Source organism: Pangasianodon hypophthalmus, chromosome 26 (assembly GCF_027358585.1).
Source record: "Pangasianodon hypophthalmus isolate fPanHyp1 chromosome 26, fPanHyp1.pri, whole genome shotgun sequence".
Lineage (NCBI taxonomy): Eukaryota > Metazoa > Chordata > Actinopteri > Siluriformes > Pangasiidae > Pangasianodon > Pangasianodon hypophthalmus.
Window position 1 is genome coordinate 7,637,222 of NC_069735.1, and position 15,563 is coordinate 7,652,784.

Sequence of the window (15,563 nt, forward strand, 5' to 3'; positions counted from 1 at the left end):
ACATGGGGTGAAAAAGGGTGGAGAAAGGCTCAAGAATGAATACATTTTACTAGTTAGTGACACATTGTTTTATTAAAGTGATATTTGGCAGGAACAAAGGCCAAGTTTGAGTCAGAAAAATCTAACACAATAGAATTAAATTTCTTGAACTTATAGTATTTACATCCAGTACATCCAATGATTGAATTTGTTGCTGGTTTCAAACAATAGTGAGAGAGGGTGGCATAAAAATCTATATGAACCAGTTACTTAGCAAGTATTATAATAGGCTAATTTATCCAACATAGTGTAATTACATATTTGAATTTACTCTGGACATCCTTTGCTGGTTCATACTGGTTATTATGTATGTTTTATAGCAACGTAATGCTTTCCTTTTGGCATAGTGCTTTGCCTTTGCTTTGTCTTAAGGTTGAAACTGCAGTATTATTTAATGTTAAACACACTGTTGCATTACAGATGAAAATCTTGCATGTGTATGGTTCTTGGGTTTGTCAAGAGGAATCCCTAAAGGTGTTATGTAGAACGTTAGAGTATTTGCCTATCATAGAGGGTCCCAAGAAGATAATTTGAGGACACCAAGAGTGCTTAACTATCCAAAGAACCTTTGAAGAAGCAGGGTTTCCTGATTCCTGAGTAGGCACTCCCTGTTCATCTACCCTGAAAGCGTTTCCAATAGCCTAAAATTTATACTAAAATTTAATAGAGCCTACTATTTATCCAAATACCTCTTTTGCTCCCAAACATCTACAGATCATTGAGAAAGCAAATTTCTCCCGACTTTCTAGAGGTGTATTGATACACCGCACAAACAGAATGATGAATACTGTCAAAGAAGTTTACCTGACATATACATGACACTTACAAACACTCTTCATGACAACCAGGGTTGTTTTTGAATGATTGAGGGTTCTAAGCAACAACCTACTTGGGCTCCCTTCCCCATTCATTGCCAATCATACCAATTTTAACCGCCAATCATACCCCAATTATAGCAATCACAACCCTATCACACTCTGCTTAGACCCCAGTCATACTCCCAATCATACCCCAATCGTACCCCCAATCACAACCCTATCATACTCCAATCATGCCCCAGTCACATCTAAATCATACCCCCAGTCACAACTCAAACATCTCCCGATCACACTCCAGTCATTCCCCATCATACTCCAATCACACACCAACCATATCCCAGCCATACCCCAATCATACTCCAATTATACCCCCAATCACAACCCAATCATACTCCAATTATACCCCCAGTCACAGCCCAATCACAGCCCAATCATACTCCAACTATACCCCCAATCACAGCCCAATCATTCTCCAATTATACCCCCAATCACAGCCCAATCATACTCCAATTATACCCCCAATCACAGCCCAATCATTCTCCAATTATACCCCCAATCACAGCCCAATCATTCTCCAATTATACCCCCAATCACAGCCCAATCATTCTCCAATTATACCCCCAATCACAGCCCAATCACAGCCCAATCATTCTCCAATTATACCCCCAATCACAGCCAAATCATAGCCAAATCACACCCCAATCATATCCCAATTATTCCCCCAATCACAGCCCAATCATTCCGCAACCATCCCAGATCATATCTCTCAAGTTGCAGACCACAAGGGGAGCCCCTGCAAAAGCCTGAATCACCTTATTGCCAAATCCTACATTCTTTTGGGGGCCCTAAGCAAGTGCTTGTACCACTTATAGCTATAACTGGCTTTGGTGACAACTGACATATAATCCTATATAAAGTTCTATAAAGGTTTATTCCAATAAGTGTCAGCAGACATAAAGACTACTTTAGTTATGATTTACTTACTTTAGAGCTTAATGATAATTGACTTTGTAGGTCAGTTACCTCTAGTATAATGTGACATAGTTTACCAAGCGAGAAGTAAACAGAAATGCTCTGCAGCATCTACTTATCTCAGGAGACACGGTGGTGACATTGACATATAAACACTGTTACCTGGTGAAGCTTTTAACAGTGTAAAAACAATTACACTGTAATAACAGACATATATCCATATTTCCCCTGGAGCCTAAATAAAGTCTGGTTCTTATTTCTGCCTATAATTTTTTTCTGAACACTCATAGCCATGCCAATACACTGTAAGTACAAAGGTGTGTATATTTTCTCTGACTTTTATTCGGTTGGAAACTTATGATAATGTATATTTATCCTGATCCTAAATTAGAGCGAATGGTTTTGATGTTTGACATGTGGCATCATCACTCTTATCTCTGACTTGATTTGAGTGGTATGTCAAGTATTAAAGAAAGCAGTCTTTATGACAGCAGAGCCCTACTGGAATTAGTCTTTATAAATGTTTATCCAGAATTATGTAAGTTTGTCAAGAGGGGCTTATGCAGATGTCATGTATTCCATTGAACACTATGATAACGTAAAGCATTACCTAATGCTTTACATATTCTAACAAGTTTATTCACCAAGTCTTAGGTGCTAATACTCCTTTACCTTAACATGTACACCACAAGAATGCAAATGTGTGTGTGTGTGTGTGTGTGTGTACCTTCTGTGGAAAACAGGGTCTTGCTCTCCTGCCATCAGCAGTCTGACACTCTACTGCAGAGTCAGCAATCTGTCTCTCTCCTGCTCCCTCTCTCTCTTCTTTCTCTTCACCACACTCCTCCTCACCCTCCTTCTCTTTTCCTTCATCCCATTGGAGTCAGGGGTGAAGGGCTCACTAAAAAGAAGGAGTGTGCGTTTTCATCAGCTCATATGTCAGGGGTAGTGTTTATCATCGTCCATCCTCCTCTTTCTCTTTCCATTCCTCTCCTAGACCCCTCCCCCTACTCAGACTCTCTCTCTCTCTCTCTCTCTCTCTCTCTCTCTCTCTCTCTGGCGCTTTTCATTCAAAGCTGCTGTCACTGCTGCTTTGCTCAGGCTCTTCTACCCACAGCTTGCAGGAGAGAGCGATGGAGAGAGCGCAAGCGCTGGCTACCAGCATTCCACCTGAACGAGATGAGGACAGACTAGACTAGCACTGCCTAAAACTCTTGTGGATGCAATGTTGGATTGGATCACCCATTCCTGCTCCACCGGATTCAATCCATGAGTGCTGGATCTGATCCCTTTAGTGGAAAGTCCAGCTTTGGACAGAGGCTGCTGGAAGGCTTACAGTGCATCTCTTCTGCGCCTGATTCGGCACCAGAGTGTCAGGTGTGATGGAGAGTTGAGCAATTTTGGGATTTGCAGTCAAGCAAGCAATAAGGAATTGGAGCTTGGATTTGTAGTGCGTGAACCACGGACAGGATTGTCCAGTCGACTGTATGGACGTGTTCGGATTTTCAAAGATGGCTAAACTGTCAGGGTGAGTGGAACCACCACGATATAGTGTTTTCACTACTGGGTCAGGAAATTAAGGAGAGATTTAAGCTTACTTAGCACATGCACATAGGTCTTTTGAAGTGTTTGAGATTTCTAGAAGGATTAAGTTCAGGGATTCATTCATTCTTCTTAATTTGTAATGCAAAAAAGTTAAGACGTGGCAGATGACAGGAAAACAAACAGCTCTAAACAGGGCTAAGTTTTGCAAAAATATAATTGCTAATATGGTCATGTTACAATGTTTTAGGGAACCAGGGCTGCGGTTGGTGAATAATGAAAAAGAGATGTACAAATAAAATGTCTATTCATAGGTACTGATTAAATTACACTTTATATATTGCACGATATATATTGCATTACATTATAAATCAGTATCAAATTCTATTGAATTCTTGTTTTTTCTTGCATCCAGATACATTGGCAGAAACACTGGCAGAAAGTTTCAGCTAATAGTTCAAACGTAACAATTTTTTGCTTCTTTCCATATCAGTCCCTATAAACAACAATAATACACAAATGTACAGCTCTCTGCAGCACTTAAAGTTGCACAGTTTTCTTGATTTGATCTGAGGCTTGATAATTCACGTTTTTGATCACCATTGCACCCATGGGCTGCTTCACATGCTAGTTGGAGAAGAAAAAATGAGAGATAAATCTACAACACGTAAAAAAGGCATGCTGAGCTCAGTTGATAGCCATGTACCCGGGGCTCGTAGTGTGAAAATTTATTCTATAGACTCCTATAACTTTTGCATCTTAATTCCTCCTGATTCTCTAAAAAATGAGAGATTTGGATGTGTGACAGATTGATCATCATGTCTGACAAGACATGGCTGTCGTTATTTCAGATAATAATTGAGACTGTAAGGTTAATAGTACCAACAGTTTTAATTGCATGCAAATCCACTCTTCTTGTCATATTTCACTGATAGTTCCTTCAGATTTTCACAAAACTGCAAGACATATTAAATTTTGATTCTGTAAATGATTAGATTCATGAGGCTAACCACGTACAGCTTATTAAAAGAAAGTGTATGCTATTAGTGAAAAAGAATGAATGCAGATTTGACTGTAATTTAAACAAAAAGAAAGAATATCCATTATCAACATTTCAACATTTCATACGCAACTATAATCATGCAATACGCTATATCACTCTTAAGATCTTAAAATGTAAACTCTTAACTCTTATCCCTCGCAATGTTAAGAGAATAGTTGTACATTCAATTATGTACTGTGCCTGTTTCATTCAGTTCAGACACACACATTATTTAATAAGCAACATAACCATTCTGTCATCAGTCTATTTCATTATCTTTAGGTCTTCCCTTCCAGTCTCACCATCTGCTTGATCACATAAACAGATCAATGTTTTCACATTGGATTCACCTCTGTGGGTCTGTTGGAGATCGTGGGCTCTGAAACAACTAGACTTTTCTGAAAGTGTAGCTGAGTAACGTTCAGGGAATGAATATGTTTCTTGTGGACTGTTAAATAAAAGAGGGATGAGTATGTGAATAAAATACACCACCAATCCATTACACTACAGATTATTCTAACTGCTCGGGCTAATCAATCAAGCTTAGTATCATTAGTATTATTATATTATAGTATCGTCTTTGTTTTTGATTTGATTCTCTCATTAGTAACACATAGCTAACATGCTTTCTACTGGGAAACAATCTACTTTTCTCATTTTTTCTCAAGTTCTCCTTTTTATTTGACTAGAGAAAAGCTGATTGCCTCTCAGAGAGTTCGCGCTGTCTCTTCACACATCATCGTCCTTTATGATTTCTTTTTCTTCCTACAAACACAAACTGTCCCTCACACCAACTCCCTCTAACCTTTCAGATCAGCTTGCTTTCTTTCTTTCTTTCTTTCTTTCTTTCTTTCTTTCTTTCTTTCTGTCTTTCTTTCTTTATTGTTCTATTGTCTCTTTTAGTTTTATGCTTTCTTTCTTTCTTTCTTTCTTTCTTTCTTTCTTTCTTGTCCTATTCTCTCTTAGCTTTATTCTTTCTTTCTTTCTCTCTTTCTTTCTTTTTATTTTTTGTTCTGTTTCTTCTTTCTTTTGATATGTATTTATTCTTTCTTTTTCCTTTTTGTTGAGTTTTTTTTTCTTTTTATACTTCCTTTCCTTCTCTTTCTTTACTTTTTGTTCTAAATTTTCTTTTTCTTTCTACTCTTTCTTTCTTTCTTTCTTTATTTCTTTATTCTATTCTATTCTATTCTTTATTTTTTTTATTTTGGTTCTATTCTTTATTTTTCTTTTTTATATTTTCTTTCTTTCTTTATTCATTTCTTCTATTCTTTCTTTCTTTTAATTTCTGGTTCTATTTTTTCTTTGTTTCTTGTTCTATTGTCTCTTTTTTGTTGTATTCTTTCTTTCTTTTTATTTTTTATTCTATTTCGTCTTTCTTTTGATCTTTATTTATTCTTTCTTTTTTTCTTTTTGTTGAGTTTCTTTTTTCTTTTTTATGCCTCCTTTCTTTCTCTTTCTGTACTTTTTGTTCTAAATTTTCTTTTTCTTTCTTTCATTATTTGTTCTATTCTTTTTTTTTATTTTTTGGTCCTATTCTTTATTTTCCTTTTTATATTTTCTTTCTTTATTCATTTCTTCTATTCCTTTCTTTCTTTCTCTTTGCTTCCATCCTTTTTACGGTGTTATTTTTATGCTCTTTAAGCGTTGCTGTATTTTCATGTAATGAACGCTCCTCAGCTACGTGGTGTGATCCGCTCCCGTTACACACACTTACACACCACCCTGGGCTTTTAGAAGAGACTCTGCCATGTTGTGACTAGGGGAAATGAAATGACGGCAGTGACAGATCATTATGTTTGACTTTAAATAGAGTGTATTTTTTTCTCTGATGGTTTCCTTTTTCAGTTTGCATCTGTGATGTGTTCTAAATTTAGAAACTCCATATTCGCAGCATGCCTATACTGTGTTTTCTCATTCTTCTTCCAGTACATGATGTTTTGAAGGATAACTGACATTTAAGCGAGATATTTCATGTTGCACTTCTCTTAGTAAATAACATTTGCCTGGTGGGAATCAGATATTTCTGATAGGGGAACCTTTCTGTGGCTGACCTTCTGTCAAACCAGCTGTCAACTCACTTTAACAGCTGCTGTGACGATATCAGTATAGGACGACAAGGACAACACTTCTATCCCCATCAAGACTTTAACTACACTCTGGTAGAACTGGACAAGAACTACAGAAGCATTCTTTATTGGGGAATTTAATATCCTGGAGCAGAGTAACCAGATCTCACCAATAATTCAGGAATTTTAACAAATGTGAGCAATTTCATTGAATCTCATATAAAAAGTCACTGCGTCTTCATCTTAACCTTTTGTATCTATCCATTTGTAACTTTTCAAGCATGCTGTCTTGTGAATTCTGGCAAAATTACAATACTTTTGGCCAGAGCAATAAACACATAACCACATATTTATAACAAAACTTATCAAGCCCTGGCAACTTTCTACTTTCTTGGTTTGTACTGGATGCTTTCTTATAAATATAACCCAATAACTGTAGCTTCAAAATGATCATGTGCAAATAGAGGATGGTTTCAAAAATTATTTAGCTTTAGAAATATAATTATACTTATTTTCCATAATGGATGAGGTGTCATGGTGTAACAGCAAGAAATGTTGCTGTCGAACAGCTCCAGAATTCCCTGATTCAATCTTGAGCTCAGTTTGTGTGGACTTTCTCATGCTGGAGTTTCCAGATCCACCATGACCCTGACCAGGAAATAAACAGTTACTGAAGATGAATGAATGAATGAATGAATGAATGAATGAATGAATTGACAGATGGATGGATGGATAGATGGATGGGTGGACCTGTGATTGGATGGATAATGGACGAAATGAACACAGTTATTGGCAGTAGACTCTACTGCATATATTCCTCAGGTTTGCATGTTGGGGTTCCTCTAGCTGAGAGAGCTGCAGTCTTTTTGTTTTCATGTGTGAGGAAGCATTTTTTTTTTTTTTTTTGATTAAAACGCAGTAAAGAAGTTCACTACCTAGCTTAAATGTTGAAGCTGTGATATCTGAGTCCATGGTTTTTCCCCCTCCCTCTTCCTCTTGGACAGTTATTCTTTGCTTGACACCATAAAATTCTGTTTTTAAGTCCAACATTTTGAATTTCACATTTTGCAAATTCAAAATAATCCACCTGACTTATTTTAAAAGGTTAATATTAGTAGGGGGTAGAATCTGTACTTTTATTGACTTTTAACATCTATGCATTTTTTCTTGTTTATTTATTACATATTAAGTGAACTTAAATATGTGAACATGTGTGTGATGTATTTCCTGTTTTTACACCACCAAATCATTTTCTAGTTCTGATTTTAAACAAAGACATGAAGCTCACGAGTCTCTCAGTTGCATCCATTTGGTCATGGAAAATTGCCTTTACATGCTAAAATGAATTTAATTTAATTTCTTACCCCTAAGCTGTCCTGATAGGAACAATGTAGTCATTGTGCATTCAGATGCTATGAAAGTTAAAAAGAAAAGTTGACCAAATAATGTGTTGTACAGTTCGCTTGCATGGTAGTGTTAGCTTCCTCTCTCTAAAAAAAAAAATATAGATTTTTGAACTCGGGTTAGGGGATCAGAGGAGGATCAATTCCAGGCTTATCACTGGGGTATTTTCTTTCAGTCTGAGACCTGCACTGTTTAAGTGAGGGATTTGAGCCCACATATCTCTCTCTCTCTCTCTCTCTCTCTCTCTCTCTTTCTCTCTGCTTGCTAGGACACTCTGTTCTGCCGCACTGGGTAGTGGGCTCCCCGCCAGCTTCTATGAACCCCCATTACTTGCACACACAGTGCACTCTGCAGTGTCATCTTCTAAGTTCTTTTAACCCCTAACGCACACACACCCGCACAAACACAAGTAATCACTCTTCAAAAGCTCTGCAGCATCACTTTCCAAGCCCCATCACACCTCAAGCATTTTGCCATTTTAGACATTCAACAGCACATGATATGCATGATATGATTTTTGTTTGGTTATTATTTGCATTATACGTTGTGCTGAATCTAATTATTATTAATAGGCTCCAGGGACATAACCAAGATGTTAATGTTTTGATGTGATTGGCTGGTAGAATGATTTCTCTATGAAATGTGATACATGAATTCAGCAGTACATCAGAGCAATGTTCTATAATATATATGAAGATCAGGGAACAGATAGGAAGACAATCTATTTTTGTTTTTTTTGGATCAGTGGCTTCTGTGTAGCTCACTGTAATGTTCTGATATGGACTGGGCTTCATTTATCAAATATGATGTGTTTCTACATTTTGGATGAAATGAATGTCAAGTTGGATTAATCAAAACAGTAAAAACCATTCATCCGAGAGTAAATAGTGATGTGATACGATTCAAATCCAGGGAAGAAGCTGAAAAAATGATGTGCATTTCCTGGTGCAAAATTGAATAAGAAATCCTACAATTCAAAAGTGCATGGATTCAGGTTTCATTATTGTATCTGCTCATGGTAATAATGAAATATTCATGTATTCATAAAACTCATTAAATTTTATATTATGTGATGAGAAAATCCACCAGCTAAACAAATGTGGTTCCTTTGTGCATCAAAACTATTATCATAGAGCCTGGTGCCTCAACATGCAAATTCATACAAACTCAAAAGTGCCAGCTTATAAAGGATAGTATTCACTAACTACTTATTATGAATTATTATGTAACTTTAGTAAAATTAATAGGAAACATACATAGTTACAAGAAAGAGGAATGTAAATTTTGAGCCATCAAGGTTAAAAGGTTAATGTTATGAGTCATACCATTTCTTACAACTTCATTTGTATGAAATCAAATGAAATCTGACCACAGAATTTGTTCTAATGAGTTAGAATTTCTTATGATATCAGGTTTGCTGCCTTTCTACCTTCCCAGTACTGTTATACAAAATATTGATCTGCATTAAAATCTACTCACAGCCTCACAGTTCCAGGGTTCTGGGTTCAAAAATGAGGTCACAGGTTGTCCCCGTGTCTGTGTGGGTTTCCTCCGAGTTCTCCAGTTTCCTCCAATCCCCCAAAAACATGCCAGAAGGAGAATTCTCTATGTTAAAACTAGTATAGAGCATTAACTGAGGATGAATCTGTTTGGTTGGTAGTACTTTTCCACCCTTGTTTTGATTATAATAGAACATTATCTCTTGATGATGTGCCTGTTTTCTCAAAAGCATTATAGTGTTGCCATTTCTTCATCAGGGTTTGAGTAATACTCACCCTTCTGCTCATCTTGGAACCATTGGTGCAGTTTTAGTTGTTTGCTTGTTGTAACTCTCCCTCCTCAGCTGTGAATTTCATCCAGGTCTCTCTAAGTTCTATATGCTTGCCATGGAGTGTTATCTGATTCACCTGCTCACTGTGTTTTCACAAGACAGAATGACTGTAAGTGCTGAGCCTCTCTAGTTACATGCTGTAAATGTAGCCATTACATTATGCATCTAGTCTTATCAAGAGCCTGGTCTTTGCTGCACGTGTAAAACAGGAGGCAGGTTTAAGTCAGAACTCTTAGATCAAGAAGTTTTATTTATAACTTTCATGCACGTGGGTCAGAAGATAGGAGAATACATGTGTGCTGTTTGCAAATCATATCCAAGTAGGGATGTAACTGAATATGAATACATTATTCAGAATGAACAGGTAATGTGATACAAATAGGATGTGCACTATCAGGTTTTTTTAAGAAAGCATGCCAGAAATGTTCATAGGGCCTCTGGTGTGCATCAGGACTGGGATCCCACAGGAAGCAACAAAAAGTCATGTGAGCAGAGGTTTTTGCTTTCATGTGGTTGTGCACGAGTCATACTGTATACGAAGCGCTCATTAAAAAAAAGAAAGACCACTAGGTATAATAATTCTTTAACATTAATATGCGGTTCTGCTCACATTTACAGCATCCTTAGTAACTGCCTGGTCAGGGGTCACGGTGGTTTAAAGACCACGCCCACTTTAGGCCACGCCTGCTTTGGGCTTAAATCTGGAGACAGATACCAATACAGATAGTTGGAGCACTAAACTCACTCAAATAATGTCATTGTGTTATACCTGAGGTGGTCCAGATGAAAGACGGAAACTTACCAAATTCAAAACGTAATAATATATACACATAGGATCATTCTAGGGGGATATAAAGATTTCTTGAGACGCAGTGAGGCCACACTCTGCCCCATTTATAAATCTATTTAAATTATTTATACCAGTTTGAGAAAACTGTTCTTCTGGCAAAGAACATAAAATTCATCTATAATGGAATGGCAGCATTATGGAAAGCTTGCTTGGCTGTTAGCATCCTCTTGAAGAGCAGGAACCCTCTTTGCAAATGAATAATGCACAGCGGCTCGAGGTAAAGGCAAAGTTAAAAAGGAACAACGGCTCAGAAAGGTCGCTTCGTTTGGCAGGTGAACTGAGCAAATGCCACACACAGAGGCCTGCGTGTTCCTAAGAGAGCTTTTTCAGAAATTAGTGAAAACTTTTTCCACTCCTCTCCTCAATGCTTTTTGCCAAATGCATTGAAATGCGGCTCATTTTTCCTCTGTAGCGCAGACTGTCATTGCCTTGTGCTTCGCTGTATAGGACTAGAGGGGAAATATCATTAGAGATGATTATTCAGAATGGAATGGATGTATGTTTGAGTGCATGGGGCTATAGTGGAAGTAAAGCTGCTCTGCCTTTGTGTAGCACTAAATGGGTTTGGATGAAGGCCTCAGGTGGTGGTCTAGAGAAGGAGGAGAGAAGGATTTAACGGCCTCTCTTTCTCGCTGCCAGTTGTTCTTCTGACAAACTGCAGTTCTTCAAAATCTGTAAGCTGGATTATTCACAATCATGAGGCTGTGTACTGTTAGATTTGATGCCATTCTGGGCATGCAAAATGTCAGATTAAGATGGAGATCTGTCATGTCGTTGGGGTCATTGTTGTCATCACAATGTTGTAGCAATATACAGCTGATATATGATATGCAGCAATTGAAACGAACACCTGGCCACCTGCCAAATGTGAGTAAAATTTGGTGCTGGTGGGAAATTTGCCAGCCAGTTGGGCAGCTAACCTTATAAAAGTTGCCATTATACTTCTATGCTATGTATTAAGTCTTCTTGAATACTCTATCCACCTGCCTGCACTTTATCTCACAGCTATAAATATAAATAGTGATTTCTATACAAGGTTACCCATTGTCACCTTGCCAGAGCTTAGCTCAACCAAAGACAGGGGCTTTTCCAAAAGCATCACAGCACTAAGAACATTCTTATATGGGAGAGCGAGCATCACAATGAACTCTCTCTCCCTAGTATCTATCTTAAGATGATCTTCACTTTACAAAGTTTTTGGGAAACTAAGTTGAAGTCAAATAGTGATGGAATGTACAAATAAAGCAGTTGCCTCGATCACAAATGGCTGACAGATTCAGGGTGGCTTTAGGTATGATGAATTGCACTTACTCATACACACCATGTCCTCACAGTAATGAAATATTGTATATGAAATATTCCAACAACACCGAATGAATTAATTAATCAAATTAATAATTGGCTACTAAACTTTTATGAACTAGCCACAGTTGCTGAAAGTTCACTAACCTGGTGTCTACATAGCAGCATAATATTATAACTGGTTTTTATCATTCCTACCCCAACATAAGCATGTTTTTGACTGACTGCCAGTCTTAACTATCTAACTGGTTTATGTCTAGACCCTTGTAGTAGCACAGGTTCAGTTTAATGCTCACAGAGAAGCAAACTAAACACGAGGTCCCAAATGACCAAAACATACCTTAGTAAACGTACTTCCAGCACAATGCAAAAGATCATGCAGATACAGATCAAGCTTCAATTAATGTTTACATCAGAATAGGGAAAGCAAACCTGGTAAGTTGACGACTACAAAAAGACCAGCCGACATTTTCCCAGTCTTACACTGTCCAGTTTGGTGAGCCTGTGCCTACTGTGGCCTCAGATTAATGTTCTTGGCTGAAAGGACTGGAACCTGATGTGGTGCATTCTGAGATGCATTTCTGCTCACCACAGTTGTAAAGAGTGTTTTTTTAGTTAATGTAGCCTTCCTGTCAGCTCAAACCAGCCTGGTCAATCTCCTGTGACCTCTCTCATCAACAAGGCATTTCTGCCTGAAAGAACTGTTTTGTTTTGTGGTTTTTTGCACCATTCTGTGTAAACTCTAGAGAATATTGTGCATGAAAATCCCAGTTGATCAGCAGTTTCTGAAATACTCGAACCAGTCTGTCTGGCACCTACATCAACTACATCACAGTCAACGTCACTGAGAACATATTTTTCCCCATTCTGATGTTGGATGTGAACATTAACTGAAGCTCTTGACCTGTACCTGCATGATTTTATGCTTTGCGCTGCTGCCACATGATTGGCTGATTGGATAATTGCATGAATGCACAGGTGTCCAAGTGTTCCTATAAAAGTGGAGGGTGAATGTACAAGATTGTAACATGTTCCTGAGAACACTTCTCATACATACAGTGCAAAAAAAATCCCATAAATGATGTGATTATAATTATATTTAAATAAATAATCACATTGCAAGTGTATCAGTCTCTCCATGACTGGCTGTTCCCGCTTCTGATTATTCACATAGCAGTAGACTGGAAAAACACAACATTTCATTGCCCAACTTTTTGGATAAATATATAATTAAAATTGGCAAACCATTCATATGGAAAGAATAAATAACAAAATGGTCTATTTAGGAGCATGTAATGGAATTGTGTTTGAAACAGAAAGTCTTAAAAGGCCCACAGAGCACTGTGATTTCCTGTTTTCTGGCAGCGTTTGGCAGATGAATATTTTAATATCCAGATGACACAATGCCAAATAGCTGTAGAAATGCTAAAACTTCTTTTGTCTGTAAGAGCTACAACTGAAGAGTCCTAAAGGGATGGGTTGCACCTCTCCTAATAAAGCAGTATTTATCTTTTATTCTGTTTAGATTTGTTTTCCCTTCTTTTTTACTTGTGAGGCTTTGATTGACATACAAGATGCATTATAGTTTTTCCATGCCTTTTTACGCATTTAAAAGTGATCACACCTGCCAGAAACTACTGGCTTGGCATCTTCTGTATTGTGTTCACTTCTCCTTTCCTTTAATAGATAATGCTCTTTCAGGTTGTTGGTTTATGGCCACTGCATCAGTAATGTTCTTATCACTGCAACATGCTATGCGTTTTCTGAATCATAACAACACATAAGCAGAAAGTGGTCAGACTCAGTGGCATATAATGTTATAAATATATTGTATTCCTCGGACTTTTAGTTCTGCTAAGAACTGACACAGTGGCAGCAAGTTCATAATACATTTTATCTCTCCACCTGGAGAAGTAACTTCTCTTCTAATCATTTTAGGCATCATTTACCTGTTCGGTGTGTGCTTTGTGTGGCCTGCGCTGCATATTTAATATTTCAGCCATAATGATACAGCGAGACTCATTTTAACTAATGTCATCTCCTTCCTTTTGTTTCTTTTATATGAGGGGGGGAAATAAGAACAATAATATCCATGGCTGCCTGTAATGGAGCCAATAATACAGCAAAAAAAAAACTGAAGAGCTTTTGTGAAACCTTATTTTTGTTGGAATAGAAAGTAATTTCACTCATGCAGGAACAAGATATGTAGGGTACACACGGTAAATGATATTAGTGCTATAAAAATTGGAGGATTAGTTTTGTTAGTTGTCAGCAAATAATATAATAATGAAATGAATTGGTTTTTTTTCTTACAAAAAATAAGCACATACAGTAGTTGTAGAATTAGACTATCTGAATAACAAGTAGTAGTAATATCATGAACAACAACAACAGTTATACAATAACTATAAATGATTAAGAAACAAGAGCAAACAAGGATGAGAGTAAATTAAAAAAGAAGAAATGGAAAATATAAAAACGATGTACTGTAGTTGCCTTTCTGATATCTATTTGTAAATAATGACATTTTTAGATACAAAAAAACAACAAAATTACAAATGCCTGCTTCTTCCTATCTTTTCTGGTTGACTTTATATCGGGTATAATGAGTAAGCCTGGAGTACTGTAAAACACTTTATGCCAAAGACTCATCTTTCAGTGGATATTCTCACCTAGATCCTGTAGATTTGTACCTGAGAAATACTCATAAAGACGTTCCTGTACTTATCCCAGGACTCTTAATCACAGTATGTTAATACTGAACATCCTTTCAGCACACTTAGTACTCTTTCACTTTACTCTACTACAACTGTTGTACCAACCAGAAGAGGATGGGTTTCATTTTGAGTCTGGTTCCTCTCAAGGTTTCTTCCTCATGTCGTCTCAAGTCGATTTTTTTCTCTCCATTGTCACCTCTGGCTTGCTCACTAGGGATCTAAATCTACATGCTGATTTCCGTAAAGCTGATCGTGACAATGTGATTTGTTAAAAGCGCTAACTATATGGAACAATGAAATTACAATATATTACCATTCAGTACATGTCAGTTTTTGCTCCATTGCGCACTGCAAGCGAGCAGATAAATAAATAAATAAACCCCCTGAACAACTGGCTTCCTTCGCTGGATTTGCTGAAGACAGACACAGACAGTTTTGAGGAACTCATCCTTCCCAGCCCCCAATTTGAGCAACATCAGATCTCCAGCAGAGCGCTGATATTTTTCCTCCACCCCCCTCCCCCCATCGCTCTACACACACCATTCTCCAAATCCTCTTATTGCCACAAATTTTGTGGATTTGTTTTCTCCCTGATGAGAAGGATTAGGAGATGAAGCCAGAGGGCCCAGTGTGTCAAATCTGTCACCATAGATCGCCTTAACAACTAGATTTCTCAATCCACATAGGTCTTGCTAGCCACTGGAGGATGCCAAAATAAATTCAGAAGGACAAGGGACAATTTGGAGCTTGTGGAATAGATGGTACTCATTTATGATGAGCAATTTTTGAGCAATCAGTTACAACAGCGCAGTTTAGTGGAATGTGTCATGAACCTCATTTCCTTTAGTATTAATGTGTGCTTGTCAAAATAATCCTGTGAAAAGATTTGGTGAGATTGTGCTTGGAACATTTGGAGCTCCACAAATGAATAGCCTACTTAACTGTACATTTTGCTTGGTACATCTTTTGTACATATCGAT

General features: G+C 37.4%; 1 protein-coding gene across 3 annotated transcripts in view; it reads left to right on the forward strand.

Annotated features, from left to right (window-relative positions):
• LOC113537233 (FERM and PDZ domain-containing protein 4-like) overlaps nucleotides 1-15,563 on the forward strand; it is a 74,129-nt gene that overhangs the window by 18,957 nt on the left and 39,609 nt on the right. The window contains exon 1 of one of the 3 annotated variants that reach the window (XM_053230170.1): nucleotides 2,393-3,357. The exons of the other annotated variants lie outside the window; for them this stretch is intronic. Within the exon in view, the coding sequence (XP_053086145.1) occupies nucleotides 3,317-3,357 (41 nt within the window). The 5' untranslated portion in view covers nucleotides 2,393-3,316. Of the gene's footprint in view, nucleotides 1-2,392; nucleotides 3,358-15,563 lie in introns of those variants that run through there. 3 annotated transcript variants of the gene reach the window in all.